This window comes from Athene cunicularia (genome assembly GCF_003259725.1).
Source record: "Athene cunicularia isolate RWA chromosome 1 unlocalized genomic scaffold, athCun1 chr1_part2, whole genome shotgun sequence".
NCBI classification, from domain to species: Eukaryota; Metazoa; Chordata; class Aves; order Strigiformes; family Strigidae; genus Athene; species Athene cunicularia.
Window position 1 is genome coordinate 76,477,066 of NW_020799092.1, and position 23,669 is coordinate 76,500,734.

Here is a 23,669-nt window from a genome sequence, read left to right on the forward strand (position 1 = left end):
ATACCACAAGTTTTGCAATTAGAGGGTAACTGTAGGGGGATTGATCTGGTGAGATCTTCATAGCTGATATCAGAAAATCTGAATTTCAGTAATAGAACTGTCCTGCAGTCTTCTACTCAAGTATTGTTACTGACTCAATCAGTAGATAGAGCTCACCATCGCTGCTTCCTGTGTTGCAAACTACACGGAAGCAGTTGCTTGAAAAACAGGTTGTCACTTGCCTTGCAATTGCTACATGATCAACCCTCCATCCTTGTTGGTTATGGTTCTATACACTGGTTTCTGTATAGTGGAAGGAATTAAGTTTGCCTCTAGCTTTTACAGCCTCAGGTGAAAAGATGTCAAGAACATACCGGATGGAAGAATGGCCTTAATGGACATTTTTAATCAAAAATTCTCTTTCTCCTGCAGGGCAAACATACATAGAAAAGTAGAATCTACAATTGCATTAAGGTGTTGTTGGGTTTTTGTTGGTTTTTTCCATATTATTTTCCCCCATGTTTGGGCCTTTTTGCGGTCCTCCTTTTTATCACCTAAAGAAATTGTGGTTTTCTAGGAATATATATTTGTTGTTGCTCCTGACAGTACAAATTAGGAGGTAGGGAACTTTGTGAATAGGAAGACAAGTTTTAATGGTGATACTTCTGACTTTTGGGCATAGACAAGCAGTGGATTTTTTTTTTCATTAAATTAAATTTTGTGTTCATCTTGATAACTTATTTTTTGAATCTGTGGGTGAAATATTTAACAATTAAAAATGACAAATGCACTGTGTTTGGGGAATGTGGTCATAAATCATTTATATTTCATAGCTTAAAGATGTGTGCTGCTTGTTTATTTCACTCTGTTAGAACAAGAGGATGAAGAAGCCAGTACTGGATCTCATTTAAAACTTATAGTAGATGCTTTTCTTCAGCAACTTCCAAATTGTGTCAACAGAGACCTCATAGACAAGGTATAGTCATAGTTTTTTATTTGTTCCATTCTTAAAAGCCATAATGATAGAGCAGATAGATTGGAAATAAAGAGTTGAAGCTTTGGACTCTAGCATAGCTGAATTAATTTTTAACCTAGAGGAAATATTTTCTTTCTCACTTAGCCATTGCTCAAATACCATACAGTATTGGTTTCATCTGCCAATTTTCTTATGTGTTAGTTTGTTTTAGAAGTAGTCTTTTTTATTTTTGCCTCCCATCACTCTTGACAAATTACCTCCCACCTACTTAAAGCTGCTCTCCTTGTCTTGATCCAAAGAATCAGTCTGTATTTCTGTAAATGAACATGTTTTCTAACTATGTTAGTTAGAGACAGAAAAATTTTTTTTTCTTTCTTCATGGTTCTTTTTAAAGCAGCTGCATGTAACAGGAATAGATCTGTAAAAGGTGCTTTTGAAAAGCATGTTAATATTGTTTTAAATAAAAGAACACTGCATTAAAGGTGAAATATTGTATTGACTTTTCTCTTTATAGGCAGCAATGGATTTTTGCATGAATATGAATACAAAAGCCAACAGAAGAAAACTAGTACGAGCACTTTTCATAGTTCCTAGACAAAGGTAAGAACTGAAGGGGAACAAGCTGGATCCACCACCCTTTGGTTGCTTAACATATGTATGTACTTTTTAACTGTTTAAATTACTGAAAACCAGTGCGTATTCCAAGTTGCATTTGTTTATTCCTAATGTGCAATTTAGAGTGATTTAATGATTAATGATCAAGCAATTCACAATATTTTGCCACAGCAGTGTTATTTTTTTTTCATAATTAGTTTCTCTTTTCTGGTATTTGTGTGTTTATAATGGATCTTTTAATGAGCTTTTTAACCATGGAAACAGCAGCAAAAACTTACATTCTGTCTAAAAAGAAGGATATATTTCATTCAGGAGAACTTGTACTTTTTTTTAATATAAGAACCTCTGAATAGTTAGAGCACAATGTAGTTTAGGAAGGAGAATTTCTTGTGATACGTTAATTCTAATATGGTGCATAGCCCTTATAATAGCTTTGTATCTTCTGGAATGGAGCTGGTTCTAGTTGGGCCAGTTTAGAGAAAGAGTATAAAGTTTGAGCCTGGCCTTTTCTGTCCCTGTAGATCTGTCCATGTAGAGTTTTGCTATTTGTCCTTGTCTCTTGTGTAAGCGAGGTCCCTGCACTTGCACGAAGAAACTTGCTTACAAAAATGGTTGCAAATATTAAAATAAAAATAAAAAAATTAAGAACTTTTTTCACGGCCTAGAACATCTACAGCGATGTAAGTCAGCAGGATGACTTAGGCTTTTGTCTTCAGCTTAAAATAATAGAGAATTTTCCATGTTTGCAGAAAACAAACATGTGGGTGATTTCTGAACATACCATAATATTTGTATCACTGCCCTTTAGTTCTTCCTGGTGCTGCAGATTCCAGATTGCTCAAACTGATCATTAACTCTTGGAACCTCTTCTAAAAAGAATGATTTGCTTTGCATAAACCAAAAAACCTAATGTGTACTAGATGATAATGACCTGAAGGAATTTGTTGACATTGTGCACAGCAAAAGAGGTACTTTTCAAACAAGAACAACATGATGGCTTGTAAATTCAGCAATGTGGTTTCGTAGATACCATGAAAGCAAAAGTTAAATTCCTAGTGTATTGTAGTATTTTTTTTTTAAAAAAGGTGTTTCTTTGGTTAGGCTGTACTAGGAACACAGTAAGTTACTAAAAACATACAGAGTCTCCACACTGCCACTGATTTGTTGTCCCGATGGTAGTTTCGTTACCCACAAATCAGTTATTATTAATAATAATAATAATAATAATAGTAATAATAATAATTTTAAAAATATTTATTTTTCTGTAGCAACTCAATAGGTTATAGATGGTGTGGTCGGCTCAAGGAGCTACTATTTTTGTAACATTTCTCTAATATTTGCAACTATTAGTGAAGTGAATGACTTGGCTGATCTTCTCACTGTTAATGATAAATATTAATTATTCTTCATATTAATAAATATTAATAATGCATGTACAATTATTTTTAAATACCTTTTTCTGCTCCCTGCTCTGAGACCTATTGAACTAATGAATACTCCAGCTTTCAATTGTGTCTAGTCATATATATCTGCCAGTTCTTTTGCCTGTGTTAGATGCCCGTCTCTGGGCTACTAAGCAGGGGAAGCAGGATGTTGACTGAGCTGCTTGTTCTGAACCACATCTGCAATCAAAATACCAACTGAAGTGCCTGTAGATGCAGACGATTTTAAAGGGCAATCTATCCTAATATTTAAGTTATCCTTACTACTACAGTTGGTAAAGGAGCAATTCTTGCTTTCTGTCTTGAAATCAATATTTGTAATAGTTGTGGAAAAACACCAAGGTGTGTATATGACACACGGTACTAATGGTTGCTATAAAATGCTACAAATTGATTTAGAAAATTTATATAACACTGCTTTGAAGCTTTGTATTAACAGTATTTTTGCTTCTGGCATCTCTTCACTGAGCCATAATGATATGTTTTTTCCTTCTGGAATTAGTAAAAACTAGTATGCAACAACAATAACAGGAGTTTCTGCTATGTCTCTCCAGGATACCGTGGGAGAAGAAAGCTTGCTTTGATTATGTTCTTGAGGAGGTTTTCTTTTGGTTTATTTTAGGATTTTTTGTGAAAGGTTCAGAAGAACAGTGTCCTTATAGGATGTATATAAAGCAATATATTTTCCAAAAGCATTTAGTCTTCAAGCATATCAGACAATGCTGTCTAAGCCTGGCTATTATGTGGCAGCCACAATAAGGTATTTCAATAATAGAAAAAGTTCTGTTTCTTCTCTTGAGAGATCAGTTTTAGGAACTATGCAGACACAACAGTTTTACCAAAAAAGCACAAAACTGGTTTCGTGTTCAAGAAGTAATGCAGACACTGTAAAGTCAAAGTCATTATGCAGTGTTGCCAGGGAGCTTTCTTGCTTCCACTAGGGTTGGATAGATCAGGACAAATGCAGGATTCTTCAAGACAGACAACTTAATTTGACAAAAAAGGATGGGTTTTTTCTCAACTAACTGTAGATTAGTGTTGGAATACATCACTGCACTGCTCTGTTGAATACTTATGAACGGATCGCATTTACATCTTCAGCTGCGATTTGAACCTCTAACCCAACAGAGCAGAAAGCCTTTTAAAAAGATTTTTTTTCAATGCTAGTATACAAGTGGCTTTCAGATTTTCATTGGAGGATTGATTTAAAACTAAATATTAGCCTTCTAATTCAGGACTATAATAGTTTGTACTAAAGTGACAGTATAGTGATTTAACCCATACTGCTCACAGCTTCAGGGCATTTATGTGTAAGTCTTTGCTATCTAGCTGAATTATCTCTTGTACAGATACACATAATTATTTATGTTTAATTGCATACTGCAATTCTGTTGAATTTTTTCAACTTCAGTATGAGAAGTTTAAAATCTCTTTTTAAACCTTAAATTCTGAACAATTCTAGTCAAGTGCTAAACAGTAAATAGGGGCTGTTGTGGCTTCCAGTGTTCTTGGCATTCCTAGCTATGAAGCTGCAGATTTACAAAGCAAGAGATTCGTTATTTACCATAGGGAAATTTTTAGCCTTATCTTCGGTTGTTCTTAATTCAGAAGTTAGCTGCTTCTTGAGTGTTAAATAGTTCTGAGCATTTTAACTCATAAATCGTAAACCTCCTGTACATCTGCATTCAGCTCTATCCTGAGCATCCTCAGTAGCAAGGTCCTTTTTGTTCACTTGAACGTGACTTAGCAGTTTCAGTGGCCTGTCTCATTCAACGACAAAGTTGAGGGATGTGTTTGAGAGAATAAGTTTATGCAACAGCTAAGAAAATAAAGCAAAAAGTGCTTACCTGGTAACATGCCAGTTCCACAGCATCATTCTCTTCCCACCGAGCAGTGTGGGCAACAGTTTGTACCTGTTCAGGCCCTGTGAATACGCTGCATTTATCTGGATTATGATTATGCTTGTGTGGCAGGAGTTCTTGCTCTGTTGCCTTGTTCTTTAAGCTATCTTTCTGGTAGAATATGAGTTAATAAATGTATAAAATTACCCCTTTCACTCTTTCTGGATATAAAATTTTGATTGCACCCATTCTAGAGAGATTGCAGTTAGGACTTTAAGCAAAGTTTTGTTTATTAAAAAACTAACATTTGGAATTCTACCAAAAAAAGATGTGCTGTTAGATATTTCACTCAAGTGCAGTCCATGTGATCCAGAGATCCAGAGCTGACTAGATTTCAATCCAAGGTAGGTGGTCAGAAGTAGTGACTAATAGTTTGTGTTCAGGGTACTTAACGCACGCTTCAGAGAGTAACTGACATCCCTTCATAATGTAGAAGAGCAGGAAGAGAAAGCAACACTGTGGGTTTTGTGGTTTCTTTTAGGTAATTTCTGCCCCCCTTCTCAAGAAAAATGAGTGCTTTTGGGGAAAAACAAAACCCACAATTAGCTTTAATGGAGGTACCAGTAGGTGGTGCCACTGATACTGCAATGTCGCCTCTTCTGAGCACTAATTTTTGTCTCCCTGTGAGAGAGGGAACCGATTCCATCTCTGCCAATTTCATAGTAATTGACCCAAGGCTTTTCCTTATAATATTTCACCTATTTAGAAATACACAGTCTTAGTATTCTTCCTCATGAAGAAACCTTTTGTGTCGTTCTGTAAGGGAACAACAACAAAATGCTCTAAGACTTTAATTTTCCCCCAGGTATCTTCAGTTTACAGAGATGAAATTATTAGCTCTCAGCAGGCAGGTACTTGTTCAGACCAGAATAAAGCTTCCTGCTATTTGTCTTAAAAGAGATGCCGTGCAAAAATCTCTTCAATTAGAATAGAACCCCTCAATTCAGCCAAAGTCCTTTTTCAGTTTAGCGCGCGCGCGCGCGCATGTGTGTGTGTGTGTGTGTGTGTGTGTGTGTGAGGTAATGAGACTTGCACTTTTCTGAGAGTTAATGGCTAAATGCTTAATAACACCATAGTAATTTGCTGTAGCTAGTGATCCTTGACTGTGTGTTCCAACAAGCTTGAAAAGTGTAAATACTGCTTCAGTTATTGATTAACAAGAGAGAATAAAAACTGTTAAATAGGTAACCAGGATACCTACAATATTTCACCAGGAGCTTTATGTGTTATCAGGAGGCTGCTTAGCTGTGCCTCTTTGAGGTAGTATATTCTGATGCTTCTAATCCACATTTGTAATAATTATCCCTCTTTGTGGGGATATTAAAGAACTTGGAAATGTGCTATAGTAACAGAGCAGTAGAATGGAGAGGGAAAGCAGTCATGTGTGCTTTTTCAGGGGAGTTTTTGTCTCAATGCTTTTCCAGTTTTACTTTGTGCCAGGGCAATCTTTATGTATTGACTGTGCTTTTAGATTTTTTTTTTTTTCAGCAGAATCTTCTGGGGTTTTCTTGGTTTGGGTTTTTTTTGGGTTGGTTTTTTTTTTCCTCCCCCCTAGCAGTAGGGAAAACCTTAATCCTTCATAAAATGTAAACTCAAGATCCTTTTTTTCCCTTACAGGCAATTTGTCACTTGAAGCATGAAAATGGAAGATGCTTATCTCCACTTAAAACATTAGGCTTATTCTACAGTTCATCTGTTTACAGCATTAACTTACATTCTGAAAATAAACTAGAAATTCTTTTTTCAGCTTGTTAAATGATATTATGAGGCCTCAGAGTGCAGTTGGTTTATCTGCATTTAAAAGTGATACATGCATGTTTACATGAACCAGCTGTGTTATATTCTGTGTCCTGTTACATGATGCCACAAACAAGGTTTAAGGGCTTTTATCCCATTTTTACAACCAGATAGTCTTTGACAGAAAGAAACAAAGTAGAAATTAAGGAAAACACAAATGGCCCTCCAAAATTCCCTATAATACTACAAAACATTTGATAGTATGAAATGGGTATGAAGGCATTTAATCAAGGAAAGAGAAAAGGAAATAAGGGAAGTTCTAAAGAAAATGTTGAAATATTACCATTTGTGGAAGTGCTTAACTAAGTTTTGGGGAAGAGGGTTGCTATATCACATCTGCTGAGCTTTGTTTTCTGTAACAACCGCTACATTCATTTAGATGTTCATTGCCTTAAAAATAGAGATGTTCTTACCTTCCTGGTTTTGTCTGCTGCTGCTCAAAACCAGAACAAAATTGCAATAACAAATGGAGTTTTCTGTAAGAATTTTTCACTTTGTGTATTGAGAGGGATATGAATTTTTTTTGTATCTGGTAATTTCTTAAAGGTCAAATTCCATAGTTAAGATGGCGTTTGGCATTTCACCTAAGGCAGTAGTTCTGAAAGGAAATTAACTATGAAGGATTCCAATAGGATGTGGTAGTATACCTTCTTGTATTGCTGCTTTTAAATATTGCAATCTGAAGTGTCAGCCTGTGAAATTGTGTGTACATAGTTCTGTCATTATACGCACATTCATTAATTTCACAAGTAAAATGGTACCCATACTTGTAGACATAAATACATTTTTGTCTATAAAATAGTTGTCTATTATCTCCTTTGTTTTCAGGTTGGATTTGCTACCCTTTTATGCAAGACTGGTTGCCACATTGCATCCCTGCATGTCTGATGTAGCAGAGGATCTTTGTTCCATGCTGAAAGGGGATTTCAGATTTCATGTATGTTTTGCTGATTTAGGTTTTTGCTTCCAGATTATCTAGTCTGATATTAGTCATTCTTTGGGGAATAAAATAATGTTTGATATTATGTAGATGCTAATTCTTAAATTCAGTGGATAATTTTCTGTAATCTGAGCAGATTTGTTCTAGAATACTAATCTGTGCATTTAAAACTATTCTTTTTAAATTTAGCATATATGTCTGAGTATATAAAAATTAACTGTACGACAGTTACAGTAAGTTGCCAAAATTAGAAACTGTGCTTCAACTGTGTTTTCTATAAAGTAATAACTTTTATTTAAAATGAGAACTGACTTAGTCTAACAACATGTTTCCCACTACAAGGTTACTATTGTAATACAGTGGTTACTATTGCAGTGTAGTGCTTAATTCAAATTCTTTTTTTACAATTTTCATCAACCAAAATTTTCCCTTCCTCACAACTGTATTTTTCAGTGTTGTTTCTTTCACTTTGTTCTAAGTTTTGTAGTCAAATTGGTTATGGTGCACAGTGATGATTCCTTCACTGGTTTTTGAGTTTTATGGTGCAGATGTCAATTTTTTCCTAATATTGACATTAAAAATATGTATGAATTGCTCAGACTTAAGTAACTCTTAACTATCTGAAGTTAACTGTTCTCAGGATAAGCTATTTCTGTTGGGGAGAAATACAATTTTATATGTTTAGACAGGTATAAACTTGTACTTTGTTACTAAAATTATGCTGGATGTCAGTAATTTTAAAAGAAGAAAGAATAAAAAAAGTCTACACTTTATTAAACCTGACTTGAAGAAGTTGTCAATGTTTAATATTTTCCTTAGGGACTATACAAGTGGTCCTATTCATATAGAGACTACCTGTTGATTCTAAAAATATAGACTTTTGATCAATATATTATATTGATTCTAAAAATTATAGGTGAAGTATTCTAACCTCTACTTCTGTGGCGAAGTGGGGGTGGCCAGGTTGATGTGTTCCTGTAACTGTAGATATGCTAGGGGATTCTAGTTTTTTTGTGGGTTGCAGGAATGGGGACAGAAATTCAAAAGCTTCTGAAGAAACAAGGTTGTAGAGAGACTTTTGGGAAACCTGGTGATAGGTGAAGGTAGAGAATAATGAACAAAACAAATATCAACCACTACTGAATTAGCAGTCTTATTAAATTCGGGTCATAGTAATTTATAAGAGGTAGGTGTTTTTGAGTTCCTAAAATCCAATCCTTTTTTTTTTTTTTTAAGGTAAGAAAGAAGGACCAGATCAACATTGAAACAAAGAATAAAACTGTGAGATTTATTGGTGAGCTTACCAAGTTCAAGATGTTCTCCAAAAATGATACTCTCCACTGTTTAAAGGTTAGTGTTGTGATAGTCCTGTACTGCTGTGTATGCTGATAATGTATCCCCATCCTAATCCCCTTCATATATCTATTGCTGATATTATCCACTAATTTATTGCATATGAAGTTTTAAACCCTGATGTCTGTTGCTGCTGTGTAGAAGAAGGCTTCTATAGCTGTTGTAGAAGTTGGAATGTTTTAATTTTTCTAATGGTAGGTATACATTAAAACAAATTTCCACCTTTGGACATAACCAAACTGCTAATAATTTTCTTTGTAAAGTGATGGTACACACTGCTACTTATTCATCTGCTATACACTGCAAAACTTTAATCATGTTGATTTCAATTAATGTTTTTACACAGCAAATAACTGTGTACTGAATTATTAAAAAATGCTACTCATAATTTTTCTCTCATCTATAAAATATTGTGACAGGCAAAGCTCTTAATTTCTAGTTATTGTTTAACTTAAACCGTAAAGTTAAATTAGATGTGCTCTGAGGTTATTGTGTCCTTGTGTAGTATTATTTGGTGGCTTTCCAATCTAGCAGCAGGAATTTTAAATAAGGTAATACTGAGTTGGAAGGGGTGTGGGAGAGATTATAATGTTTGTTTTAATATTGTCGTCTTTTTATGCTAGGTTTAGGAAGCATCCTGTTTTTCAGGTTTCTGGAGCCTGAAGTTGGGGTTTAGACTGTTCTTATAGTACTTTCTTAATGAGATTAATGTTTTTAATTTTGTTAATATCTGATAAGTGAAATCAATTTGCTTTTTTTTTCTTAAGAATGTGGAATACCATAGTAGTGTAAAGTCTGGTAGATAGAACTTACTGTTTTCTGTAGTTGAAAAGGATGTTTAACATGCTGTACTTTTATATAAATATATACCAGATGCTTCTGTCAGACTTTTCTCATCACCATATTGAAATGGCATGCACTCTGCTGGAAACCTGTGGAAGATTCCTCTTTAGATCACCAGAATCTCACTTAAGAACCAGTGTTCTTCTGGTAAGAGAAAATTTGTTTTATGGGGAGGGTGTCATGCAACTTAATGAAACCAATACAACTTTTATTTTCTGGCTTTGTGATGTGGTCTGACCATAACGATAAATGTGACTAACATACAATAATCAAGCACTAATAAGTGAAAACTTTCATTATGTTTTTATCTTGAGTGCTCAAGGAGGATCAAGTTCTTGATTCTTTTAATAAAAACACAGATGAGTATGAGAGGACAATGTATCAGTTTTCCTGAAATCTTGCCTCCTTATTGTAGAATGAGGTTGAGATGGACTGGTATTACATATGTTCAAGTCAGAGGCTGCCTTGGCACTGTCAGCCTTTGTTTGTAGTTCTGTGGACTTGTATAATCTTGTTATTTATAGCCTGTCCAGTGTTGTCTCAGCCCTGAGATTGCACCTCCTGTGAGAACAGCTTTCTGAAAGTATTCTGGAGAACTCCAGTTGATCTGTAAATCTCTTCATGACTTAAAAGAACGTGTAAATAAAGAACTAAATATCTGAAGCAAAAAGCTATTGCTTTTGAACTACAAATACAGAGATAAGGCAAAACCAGAGGATGAGGTTGACAGAATATAGTCACTGTATCTGAAAATGCCTGAGATACTATTTGAAAGGGAAAATGGTAGTGAATGGGACCAGAGATGATATTTGAACTGGAAGTGAAGACAGTTATGAAAGAGGTGGTTTCTGTGCCCTGCATAATGATCTGGGGTTCTAAGTTTGAAGAAAAATTTTATGAAGACACTAGAGGAAGGGGGTTTGGAGATAGAGATTGGTAATTAAGGTAAGAGTAGAATTGGTATCTCTAAATCCTAGATAAGTACTGGCAAAGATAACAGGGATTAGCTTTGGGTCTTTTAGTGTATGAATTTGAGCCATGAATAGTATGTTTACTGTCTTGAGAGAAAATCCTAAACCTCTTTCTCCAGGACAAGAGATTGAGTCAAACATGGCTGAAGAAGTCCTTCAAAGGTAGATACTAGCAATAAGAAATTGTGTTAAATTAAAAGCAGAGGGAGCAGGTACAGACTAACTAATAGACCATATTGTTGTATTAGAAGGAAGAATATAGATGTGTATCTGTAGTAAAGTAGTTTCTGTGTTTGGGGGAGAAAGTGGGCATAGTTTGCCCTTCTGGAAGAGAGTGGTTTGAGTGGAATATGTTTCTAGGGACACAGCTCTTAAGCTGTGAAATATCACTGTGTCTGCTGTGTTTATCTCCTTTATTATCAAAGCCCAGATTTACATTTGGCAGGTCTTTCTCTTGCCTCTATACCCTCCCTTCTTAAGCTCTAGAGTTAATGGAGAAGCAGTTGTTGCATGCTTGGATATATTGTTGTACAATTTCTTCACAAAATGCTCTTTCTTTCTTAACCTCTTTGAATGTCATAGCATTTGTTGTGGTGGTGTAGTCACAAGAGGGAAGAGATGGACAAATTAACTGCAAGTTCTTCGCTCATGCTTTTTGTTGTAGTGTACTTTGTATCTTGAAAGGTTTGAGTGTCTCAATTTTCTGATGGTTTGCTATCTGGTGTGTTCTATTGTTAAATATCTTCCTTCCCATAATCAAGTATTTTTCCTCTGAAAACACTGATCCATTATCTGTAAAACACACTTTACTCATTGCTACCATTTTTTTGTAGTTAATAAAAGGTTTAGAAGTCAGGAAAAATTAAATACCTTTACCAGAGCTGCTTTTTGTAACTGACTGCTTTCAGTCTTATGCACTACAAATGCTGATTGTTAGCTGTGTTGCTGAAATCTGCTGGATGAATGCTAAACATAACTTAACTATGAAGTGTAAGACAAACAACAAACACTCTTTCAATAACTGAGGGTTAAAGACACACAAGGTTTCAGTTAACTAGTCTGTTCTTTGGTAACTGAGGAACCAGGAGAAGATAGAGATGGCAAATAAATAAATGTGGAATACCTATTGATTAAAAAGTAAAAGAGGCTAAATAGATTTATATTCTACAACCATCTTAATAGCTGCATCTTCTAATGTTGCCCTATAGAAACTATAGAGATTAATTTTGATTTAAATAATATTGTACAAATTGGATCATACTCTTATGGTACTAGTTAGTGTGAACTGTAGAAAAGATTTATCCCAAAGCCAGCTAATTAGGATCTTGTGGTAAAAATTGAAGTAAATGTAAAGCTGATGTTATCAATGATTCTTACAGTTATAATTAAGGCCTGATGATCTTCCAAATAATTATTGGTCTTAATCTTTAGTGCTGATGATATATTATGTGGTAAGATGCCTAACAGGCTGTATGCGTCCTATTAAAGACAACGTTGCTTTGTGCTGGTGTGGGAGAAAGTTATAGTTAAGAATAGATTTTAAAAGTAATTAGGGGAAAAATAATTATTAAGTACTAAAGTACTCTGTCAGAGTGCCACAGACAGTGACACTTAGTGACTTATTCTAGACAGACATTTAATGATCACATTCTGGTTTTGTAGAACTACTAATCACATTTTGCAAATTATTTAAAGATTTTTTTTTTTTTTTATCAGTACAATGTTTCTGTTAATCATTCTTCTTGGCAAGTCTTTCAAGTTCAATGTCCTTTATGTAATTTAAATATCAATATGAAACTAACTTGGCTTTAGGATTGGTCTGTTGGTAAATGGATTATTTGAATTGGTGATTTGGAAGGAAGATAGCATTATCTTGATCTATGTTTTTGTAATGTAATCATGTTAAAATGTCAAATTCTTGTGTTATACTGTTGTCATGTTAAAGGGATACTGGAAGTTTTGGTATTAAAAGCCTTCTAATGCATTTTTAATCCTGTAAGTTAGACAATCGTGTCAAATTGTCTTTTTAAGCTTTAGGGCAAGACCATTTGTAATTACAAACATAGAACTTAAGCTACACGGTGGCTCATTTCTCAGGGTGACTCCTTTTATAGATGGAGTGGAAACTATGGGCGAATGTTGTTTGTACAGACAGAGGCTGTGACAAAGTAATTGTAGTTAGAATTAAAATGAGACTGTTAATTCACTATAACTTCCAAGAAATGTAAAATTTTTATTTTTGAACTGTTGGAACAAGTAGCAGGGCAGAGCAGTATAGGTGGTAAAGGGAAGGAGGACCTGAACAGTTTGGGTATCTTAATACAGTCTGATAATTTAAATATTAGTCATGCTGAAAAGCTTTTCTCAGTTGGACTTTTCCTGCTCCTTAGGTTTTACTTGGTGACTTATCTCTTTTTTTTTTCTTTTTTTTTTCTTTTTTTTTTTTTGCATACAGCTTTGCAAAAACTCTATTTCTTGTAACGCAAATTGGTGTTACTGGGTTTAGCAGGGTGCAGGAGCAAGACTAGTATCAAGAGGAGCACCTCTTAATTCTCACCAGATTTTCTTTTGAAATGCATCTGCAATATATGCTAAGTGCAAAGAGGTTTTGTAACTCACCAAGAAAAAAAGAACCAAACCCTTTACTGTTTTAACTTGGACATTTTAATGTTGTTTGTGTTCCCTTTATCAAAGGAAAAACAGAAATCTAATCTTCAAATGTAATGCTTTACCTTTGTAGTTCTTCATTTTAGCCTAGTAAAATAAAGACTTAAAGAAGTTAATTAGCTGTAAGTGCTTTAGACTGCGGTCTTTTAAATTTTTTTTTCTTCTGGAATGGGTCAAGGTTTTTGTTATTGTAGGTAGTGTATTGTTATGGTTTCTTTTTCCTTCCTGTCCATCTATCTTGATGCGTTAAATGAAAAAGGATTGAAACACACACAGTTGCTTAAAATGGTGATGACTTTTTAAGTAGAGATTAAGACTAATACCATCCCCTTGAAGTTAGAATACTTGTGATTGCTCAGAAAAATTTATATATTACAGTGATCTTGAGATGTGGAGGAGTGCATATTGTCTTTTCTGGGAAGAAACATTTTAATTATAACCTATTATTTACAGTATATACAACTTATTTTAACAAGAAAGTGTAAAAATTATGTAGTTTTTGGTTTATTTAAATTTTATTTGCAAGCCCTTTTGCCATTTTCTTTGTTATGTTTTACTTTGCCCCACTTGATTTTTCAGTTCATAGTAAAACATGATAAATGTCATTAAGGCAGCAAAGATGTATTTTCTCCCAATACATCTAGAAAAGGTAAAAAATTTACAAATGTAATATTAACATGTGATATGGTAATTATACGGTGATCTGGAGCTTTCTACTGTAAGTGGTTTTTCCCTACATAAAGCAATTCATGTACTCAGTTGTTAAAAGTGTTGTGCATCTGTTAAGCACCTGTAGGTAAACTTGCTACTACTTGACAGAAATTTCCCATTTGGAAAAGAACAGTTGCATTTAGGGAATCAAAGGGGAGGCCCTTTGTGTCATGGAAAAGGTTAAAAGTGAAGCACCTCAGGGTTGGTGTCAGATTAAGACCTTGTTGGCAATACATACCTATGGTCTAGGGGGAAAGTTATGTGATTTTGTTGAGTTGACACAAAAATACTGTTCCTCATTGAATTAGCAGCTGAAACTCAAGGTTAAGGACTGTTTGAGTACGTTCACCAATCAATGATCAATAAACTTTAAACCCTTTTCATTAGTTTACTGGACAGCATGAGTGTGTATACTGACATTTGTGTGTGATGATAAACAGTACTTACAGGTTAGTTTTGTTTATCTGTTTGCTGTTAATTACTGTGTAGTCAACCTCTACTAAACGATAGTCTAAACTTTTTCTGTTCAACCCCCTTTAGAGTGGTTTAGAATGTATAGGATCATGAGGTACATAAAAATTAATGCAACTTATAGAATTACATATATGCTTATAAATACACATATGCATATAAAAACATTTTATCATGCAATTAAGCTCATCCTTATCTTTAACTGTAAAAATCAGCAGCTTAGAACTGCTACTTTAGTTCTTGTACAGAATTTTTAGATACAAGAAACTTTAAAAACCCATAAAATAAATCTTTTTTTGTACATATACAAAATGAAGTATGGAAAAAAGAGTGTATTCCATGAAGAAAATTAGGACAATCCTGACAAGCACAGTAATTGGTGTTGGTGTAGTAACCTTTTAGTTCTCTGATTTTTCCTGAAATACTATTTTATGGTAGGTACTGTTTTTCTTGCAGTCTATTCTGCTTGGGTAAACAGCAACAATGAAGCATGGAATCAGGAAAATGCCATTACCGAAACTGTTGAAAATTCATGTGAAACCATCAACATAAACTCTATGGAGTTGCATACTGATGTAAAAAGTAAATTGCCGCTCTTCTGATGATTCACTATGCTTGTGTCAAGACATCAGTATTTCAGCTACTTCAGTTAAATAAAATCATGTTTTGAAGAGAGTGTCTAATAACCTTATTAACCATTTATCTAAACAGTAACATTTAAGTTTCAAGTTAAACTTTAAATACTTTTCTGAAACCTTTTTCACCACAGGTGAACCATTATAAAAATAGCGATTGTGAAGAAAAATGGCCTTGGAAATAGCAACACAGAACCATATATGTGCTTTGTCCTTTCTTTTCTCTACCCAAGCTTTTAACTTACTTTTCTGCAACCTTTCAGATATCCTTTATCCCAAACCTAACTGTTAAAAGCCTTTGGCATGAAAATGTGGTCTGTCAACATCTTTAACTGCTCATTTGCATTTATTTCCAGGAACAAATGATGAGGAAAAAACAAGCAATGCATCTTGATGCACGCTATGTTACAATGGTAGAAAATGCCTATTACTACTGTAATCCCCCTCCAGCTGAAAAAACTGTGAAGAAAAAACGTCCTCCTCTGCAGGAATATATTCGTAAGCTTCTTTACAAGGATCTTTCCAAGGTCACCACAGAGAAGGTAGATCCTTTTGAAATCTTTAATGCAGATTTTACTGGAAGTGATGTAGTACTAACTTTTGAAGGGTTTTGGAAGGTTTATTTTTTTTTTTTTTAAATTCCAAGGAAGGGAGATCTTTTTATATCCCTGATGGTTAAGATAGTTTAATTTATTTTATTGTAATGCATAGAAGTTCCAGTCATGGACCTACATTCTCCACAGCATTAAGTGCTGAACAAATAGAGAATGAAATGAGAACCCTTGTGCTAAGTATCTTGTGTTCAGAATAAGAGACAAAAGACTACAGTTAAATACAGACTGCAAGAGCAAGGAAACTATGGAACAGATTTGGACAGCTCGATTAATACCTAGAGAACAGCAGTTGGGTTACATATGTGAAGTTTTCCATAGTAGCTACTGCAGGTCTGGAGGGTGCTAGAAAAAGAGAATGAAGTTGCTTACAGGGATTTCATCCCAACCCTGAGAGACAGGAGATGACAGTGAGTGTCTTGATATTTTGTCTGCATTAACATTTTGCAAATATTAAGCTTGTCTTAAAATTTGGTTTAGGTCCTGAGACAGATGCGCAAGCTGCCTTGGCAGGATGCAGAAGTAAAAGACTATGTTATATGCTGTATGATCAACATCTGGAATGTGAAATATAATAGTATTCACTGTGTAGCCAACCTCTTAGCAGGTTTGGTCCTTTACCAGGAAGATGTCGGAATTCATGTTGTGGATGGAGTGCTAGAGGATATTCGACTAGGAATGGAGGTAAAAAACCAGCATTTTTATCAATCTATACTCATCTACTTATGTTAAAAAGAAAATAATGTTGCTTAAAGAAAGGAATCCTTGGATTCTAGATTTTTGTCTGATGACTTCTCTACCTTGGTTATTTGCTTTATGTAGGTCTATTTAAATTAAAAAAACAACGCTCTCACCACAAAAAAAAACGCAAACCCAAAATCCAACAAGCTGCAAAGGTTACTAGGACAGTTGTTTCTCACCCTTTATCATAATAAGGGCATACAATTTATTCTTTCAGAGTGTATTCAGATTCATGCAACTTCAAGTAGCTTCAGAGACTAGTCCATATTTAATAGTTGTTATAATTACAGGAATTATCTGGGCAATGAAAAAATCATCATAGATTTAAGACACAATGTATACTGAATGTATTTGAACTTCCTAATAACTACTGGTTGACCAGCTTTCATAGCTACTTTTAATGTTTAATTTTGTATGTAGCCATAAATAACCATCTTTTATTATAACAAGTTCTATCCATTTTTTCATACTGCTTTTTTTTAAAAAAAAAAAAAAAAACACAATAAAACCAACAAACCTTTTACAAAGATTCTATCGTGTCTTCATGATAAAATGAATTTTTTTGTTCTCTTTTTTTAACACAGGTTAACCAGCCAAAATTTAACCAACGGCGGATCAGCAGTGCCAAGTTTTTGGGGGAGCTTTACAATTATCGGATGGTGGAATCAGCTGTAATATTTCGGACTCTGTATTCTTTCACATCATTCGGTGTGAACCCTGATGGTAGTCCTAGTCCACTGGATCCCCCAGAGCATCTCTTCAGAATCAGACTAGTTTGTACTATCCTTGATACCTGTGGGCAGTATTTTGACAGAGGATCCAGCAAACGAAAACTTGATTGCTTCCTTGTATATTTTCAGGTATTCTAAACTAAATTCTATATAGTTCTGTAGATTTCTTTAATGACCTAATGTAAGTCAGTCTGTTACAGATTTCTATAGCACCATAATTTTTCAAATCCTCTCTTATAGTTTTATTTTAAGGTGATGTGTATGTTCAGTTATACATAGATGCTACCGTGCCAGCAAATTTGCAGAACACTGGGGTAGCAGTTGATTCACTGAAGGGCTTAAGTTCCATCCTTCAGTGGAAAAATGAACTGACAAATCTTGTGATTTCCAGCAAAAAATAAGTATCAAGTCTTTCAGTTAGGGTGGATTAGTTCCATGCAACAGTGTCAGCAGCTTTGCAGGAATAGAGCCGGGACTCCTGGGCTGTGTGAACATGACTTTTTCTGCACCGTTAGGGTAATGAAGGCCAACAACATACATTGGCAAAGGGTGTAGCCAGTGGACTGAGAAAAGTGAATTTCCACCCCCACCCCCCCTTCCCTTCTATTTGACCTGTGAGGCCACATCTGGAGCACTGTTTCCAGTTCAGAGCTCCCTTGTAGTTGAGAGAAGAGACATCAGCAAACTAAGCTGAGTCCAGTGGAATGTCACCAAAATGATCAGGAGGCTCTCAGTCCTCAGATTGTGGGTTTGCTCAGCTCGGAGAAGAGAATGCTCATTAGGTTGCTGTCCTCAGCTAACAATGTTTGTACAGAAGTCATCCGATACTTCTCAGGCATGCATGGTGAAAGGATAAGAGGTAATGGTCACAAGTTGCAGCAGGGAAAGTTCTGACTCAATACATATAACAGGGGAAAAGATTCTGTAATGGGAGTGTGTAAACACTGGCATGGGTTCCTCAGAAAATGGGGAATTCCAGTTCATGCAGTTCATGCTGAACCTCTTTGTACTTAATATCTTTTTCTACTTCTCTCTTTAAATTATACTAATTCAAGGATATTAAATAATAAAAATTAAGAGGACAATGACGTATTTCAGACCTACAGGATGCATATCCTTCATCTGTGTATGAGATGTAAAATGGTGTTTTGAAGTACAATACAGTTCTATTATTAAACCCATGATAAACTTGTCAGTGAAGAAGTCTTAGTATTTTTGTTACACCTTATAATTTCAACAATCATTCCTTTTGACCATGTCACCTTTTAAGTAAAGGTTCTGATACTTCATTTTCAGGTGCAATTTTTGCAACAAATTTGTTCTCAGATTCTACTGTTGGGTTTGCTTATCAGCATTTATTTTTAAAAATTTTATTTTAAGGGATATGTGTTAATTTGTTGTAAAGCAAATTGGTAAGTTACTTCATGCTACTTAGCTGCAGTTTTAAAACTTTTTGTGATGTTTCCCCCCTTCTCCCTATAATATGCCTGTGGGGGAGTTAATTTTCTTTAAAATACATGGAGGAAGGAACTGAAAGCTGGCCGATTGTTAAGTACTTATCTCAGTAAGAATCTACCCTTTTCAGTGCTTTTTTGCTCAGTCTTCATACTTCTAACAGTTGTTATGATGAAAGGGGCATGTTCTTCATGTTTGTGGTATCCAATGATATCAAACAATGTTTAGTGATATAAAAATATCTGTTGCATGAAATACGAGAGTAGTGATATATTTTGCATTTTTCTCTTGTACAAACATGACTAGGCATTACAAACTTCCTACATTAAATAGCTTATAAGTTCAAGTGTTCATATAATATATTTGACTATTTTGTATTCTAGCGTTATGTTTGGTGGAAAAAAAGTCTTGATGTTTGGACAAAAGACCACCCATTTCCTATAGACATAGACTATATGATCAGTGATACACTGGAACTGCTGAGACCAAAGATAAAGCTCTGCAATTCTCTGGAAGAAGCTATCAGACAGGTTCAAGATTTGGAACGAGAATTCTTAATAAAACTAGGTAAGAAAATGTGCAAGGCAAATGAAGTGGTTTTGGCAATTCCTGTATTTCTTAAAATTATGTTTTGTATGATGATGGGTAACTATTGTTATTCTCCTGATACGATCTTTTTATTCTTAAGATAGAATTCGTAACTTCTTTGCCTTTTTTGATCACCACAGAGTTCATATAGAATCTCTAAAACTCTAAAGAGATTAAGTGTTTAAAAAAAAAAAAGTCAATACTATTAATATAGTAGTATTTGGAGAGGGAGAGTGTGTGTGTATGTGTGTATATTTTTTTTCAGTATATGAAGTAATATGGTGCAAATGATGAGAAAGACAACCATGAATTTAATCAGAAAAACTTAGGAAGCATGCTCTACTACACAAAGCAAGGAGTATACACTCAATTACTTCAGTCTGTTGGTTGGTAGGCACTGATGGAAACCAGCTTAGTCATTCTGGTAGGTTGGGTGCTTCCAGCTCTGTTCTTTCCCCAGTTCTGGATTTGACTAAAGTTGCTCTCAAAGTAAGCATTAGTGTAAGATTACAATAAAATAGAGAACATGTTTTGCTTTTAAAATGCTGTCAGGTACTTTGAGCCTTACACTTCCTTTGGAATAATTTTGAATGGGCTTTATATTTCAGTAGAGGCCAGAGAATGGTTTCCTTCTCATGAATTAGAGGTTTGATTGGATTATTATAGGGTTTTTGTCGTCTTAAAAACATATCCATTGGCTAGGTTGTGTGCTAGTTTGTAGTAACTGCTAAGGTTACAGTGATCTAGCTTTATAAATCTCGCTGTGTTAAAAATCCAGTTAATTTCAGGAGAGAAATGTTGGGCTTGCAGCACAGCAAACTTGACAAAATACTGGTTAGCGTATATCTAAAACTACTATCATCATATTAACCTTTAAGCCTTCTGTACTTATTAATTATTGTTCTTGTTAATTATTGGGTACTACTGTGCTCATTTCTCACTAAATAGAGTTGTTTTCTAATCTTCCATTTTTATTTGAAGACAAACTTGTTTATGAAGAGCTTTATATGCAAATTTTACACTTAAAGTGTTAATTAGAGTCTTAATAGCACTTAATCTAGTTACACACATTTAGTTTTTAAGAATAATCCTTTAATCCAGTGGGATGAGTGTGTGTAATTACCAGGTAAAACATTGCAACTTCTGTTTTAGGAGGAATTAATTTTCTTTATATCCTGTTCGTTTAGTTGATGTGCCTTAAAATTACCTATGTAGTAACCAAAATGCAGATAAAAATTTCCTTATGGTATGATCTAAATTACTAGCTGTAATGCTTTCAAAATGATAACCAATTTACAGCTACTTACATAAACTGTAATATGCTTTTGAAAGATGTGCAGCACTTGCAGATCGTAAGAACTTCTGTTCTCTGAATCACCACTGCTATAGCAGTTGGATTTGGTGTGGTTAAGGGGGAGATAGGTGGTCACTGGAAGCAAGGGTTGAACATATTATTGTGTTTGTTGACAGGCTTTGCTTGTGCCAGAACAGTACAACCTTTACTGTAAGGGTGTATGTCTTTTTTTCCCTTGCCCAAGTGTGTTGTTTTTCTTGATACTGATATTATTTACTTGCTAGTAAACATCAGTGTAGGGTGGGATAATTCCTGGTCCTCCTGTTAGGACTGTTTGAAGGTGGACTCAGGAAGGCTGTCACCTGCCTTTCTGATCTTTGAATACTGTATGCATGATAGAGGCAAGCATATCTGAAGGAAAGGAGTCTTTTATTTTTACTAGAGCAAAAACGCTAGAAAAATTGCAGTTCTTGATCAGTTTATCCCTGCAGTTCCTCAGCCCATGGACAATAACGCTGAGAAGGTATTGTGCTAAAGACCATGATATGCTTTGCTGTTTGTCAGTTTGAAGTGTAATTCTAGGCAGAACAGTGGGGTGGCTTGTTGCCTACAGCCCTTGCATTGGGGACTGACTGTTGGTTCTTGGGCTGCTCTGGTGATTTCTGTACCAGTGAGAATATAGAGTGATTCAACAGAAACTTGCAGAATTATAGAGCAGCACATATTTTGAGGAGTGTAGTGTTTGCCAGTAGGGGGAAAAAGATGCTTTGAAACCTCTGGAATATGAAGGAGGAAGTGTGTGTGTGTTCACACAGATCTGAAATCCTCAATAACTACCATGCAGTCATATATACCATTCATTTTATTTCTGAGTTTTGTCTGATTTAAACATGGCTCTAAATATTCAGTTCCTCACAAAGACCAACTTTAGGATCTTGGTCAGATTTTTGTAGAGACCTGATTGTGTGTGTCTGCCTATTGCATCACTTAAAGGCATCTGGAGTTGGAGGGGGAAAAAAAAAAAATCTGGTATGTCCCAAACTACGTGTATAGTCAGAATATAGACTTCTCCTTAAGAATTGCATACTGCTGCATTTGTTCTTTACACGTGGCAGAAAAGAAATGAGTGCCATAAGCACAGAACTGAGGTGTTCATTTGCTGTTTTTGAAAAACTACACTAACAGCCGACCCTAAGTGGGGTTGGTATAATGTCAGTGTACTATGATTAACTGCATAGTAACTGTATTGACTCCTTAGTAAAACCTTTGAAAAATGACTGGCTTAGATGTGCTATGTTGCAGAAGGCTGACATCAGCATTGCTTTCTGCTAGCTCAAAGCACAGTCCTCTGGAGAATTAAGTTGCTTTGTAAATTAATAAAAAAAGATTTTTAAATGTATGAGAACAATAGTGTGTGTGCTGGAAATTTGTTCTTTTTGCATTGGATGACTTAATTTTTCAATAGCTGTTCTCTAAAACCAGATCTTAAATATTTTCTCTGAAAACAATTCTGATGGAAATCTGTATCTAAGGCTAAATTGGACATTGAAGCACTGACAGAAGCTAAAACTTACTTTTCACTGCTGTGGGAAAGGTATAGGTAAGGGTATTACATGGAAGGATACCTTACTGCAAGAAAGCAGAGGTTTAGGGAGCTACACTTGATACCTTACACACAGAGTAAACTAATAAAATGTCGTGAGGGATAGAAGTGACAAGCAGGTCAGTGAGGAAAGCTGCAAGATGAACTAAAACACAATGAAAGAACTGTCAGTTCTATTTACAGGTGAGATGAGCACACTAGATAATACTTTTGAAAGAGGCTGATTTCCTAAAGACTTCATATAGGCACCTACAGCCTCCTAAGTTCAAGTGCAGCCTTGGAGCATTAGAAAAGAGTCAGAAAGGCTTATTACAAGCTGAGAAAATAGTTGCTTCAAAACTGTTAATTGACAGTAGTCTGAAGTACTGGAAGTAGGACTGCAGGGGATTGATGTCTTCTGGGTTCTGCTGGTTTTGTAGAGCATCTGTAATTTCGTGCTTGTATTTCAGTGCACCTGTCAGCAAGGTTGCATGTTTAGTTTGAGGATATTTTGAAGCAGTTGGCACAATGCAGCTTCTTGATTGCTGTTCTGTGGGAGATTTTAAACATTTTCCATAATATTTTCCTCCTTTTCTGTCAGGGAGATTTTTACCCTTTACAAGTATGGTAACTATATAGAAAATGTTTCATTCAGAAGTTGAATATTATGACCCATTGGAAGTTTTAGTGTTCAGTAACAGTGGACTTTTGGTGGTTATATGTGTCCTAATGTTCTAATTCTCTTCTAGTTCCTTGTTGTAATTCTTTCTATTTTTCCAAATTTCAGGAATTATGTATGACAAAGATTCCAAAGATACCATTACAGAAGGAGAGAATCTAGAAGAGGATGAAGAGGAGGAGGAAGGTGGAGCAGAGACAGAGGAACAATCTGGAAATGAAAGTGAAGTAAATGAGCCAGAAGAAGAGGTGAACATAATCATTTACCTTGCCTTGCATAAAAATATTGATTATTCATTACTTTCTGAAGCCCTTCTTTGTAACAGGGTTAGCAGGTGAAATGTGGGTATGCACATCCCAGTCAGTACTCTGAGGATACTTCCATTCCAGTTTTATATATATGGAAAACTGAATACAGAATGTCTGAGGTGTATTCCAGGGAAATTATGGCAGAAACTTGAACCTGACAGCTTTGCTCGGGGTATGTGCTGCTTCTCAACAAAAAGATGCCTTCAATTTTTTGGCATGAAAACACTTTTATAGTTTTCTTTATCTGTTGTAGAAGCAAATGTATCGACTAGATGTCAAAGCAGTCGTGTAGGAAAAATAACAGGTGTTCGGAATATGCCTGTATAATATGAATAAATGAAAGATTTATGGAGCATAACCTTCCTTGTTTACTGTGCCA

At 35.0% G+C, this 23,669-nt stretch overlaps 1 protein-coding gene across 1 annotated transcript in view; it reads left to right on the plus strand.

Moving 5' to 3' along the window:
• The window catches only part of UPF2 (UPF2, regulator of nonsense mediated mRNA decay), a 59,560-nt gene that overhangs the window by 15,531 nt on the left and 20,360 nt on the right, over positions 1–23,669 (plus strand). The window contains exons 6-15 of the mRNA XM_026867866.1: positions 852–955; positions 1,470–1,555; positions 7,539–7,647; positions 8,887–9,000; positions 9,877–9,993; positions 15,658–15,843; positions 16,393–16,596; positions 17,238–17,513; positions 19,223–19,406; positions 23,091–23,230. Coding sequence (XP_026723667.1) covers positions 852–955; positions 1,470–1,555; positions 7,539–7,647; positions 8,887–9,000; positions 9,877–9,993; positions 15,658–15,843; positions 16,393–16,596; positions 17,238–17,513; positions 19,223–19,406; positions 23,091–23,230 — 1,520 coding nt within the window. The remainder of the gene's footprint in view (positions 1–851; positions 956–1,469; positions 1,556–7,538; positions 7,648–8,886; positions 9,001–9,876; positions 9,994–15,657; positions 15,844–16,392; positions 16,597–17,237; positions 17,514–19,222; positions 19,407–23,090; positions 23,231–23,669) is intronic.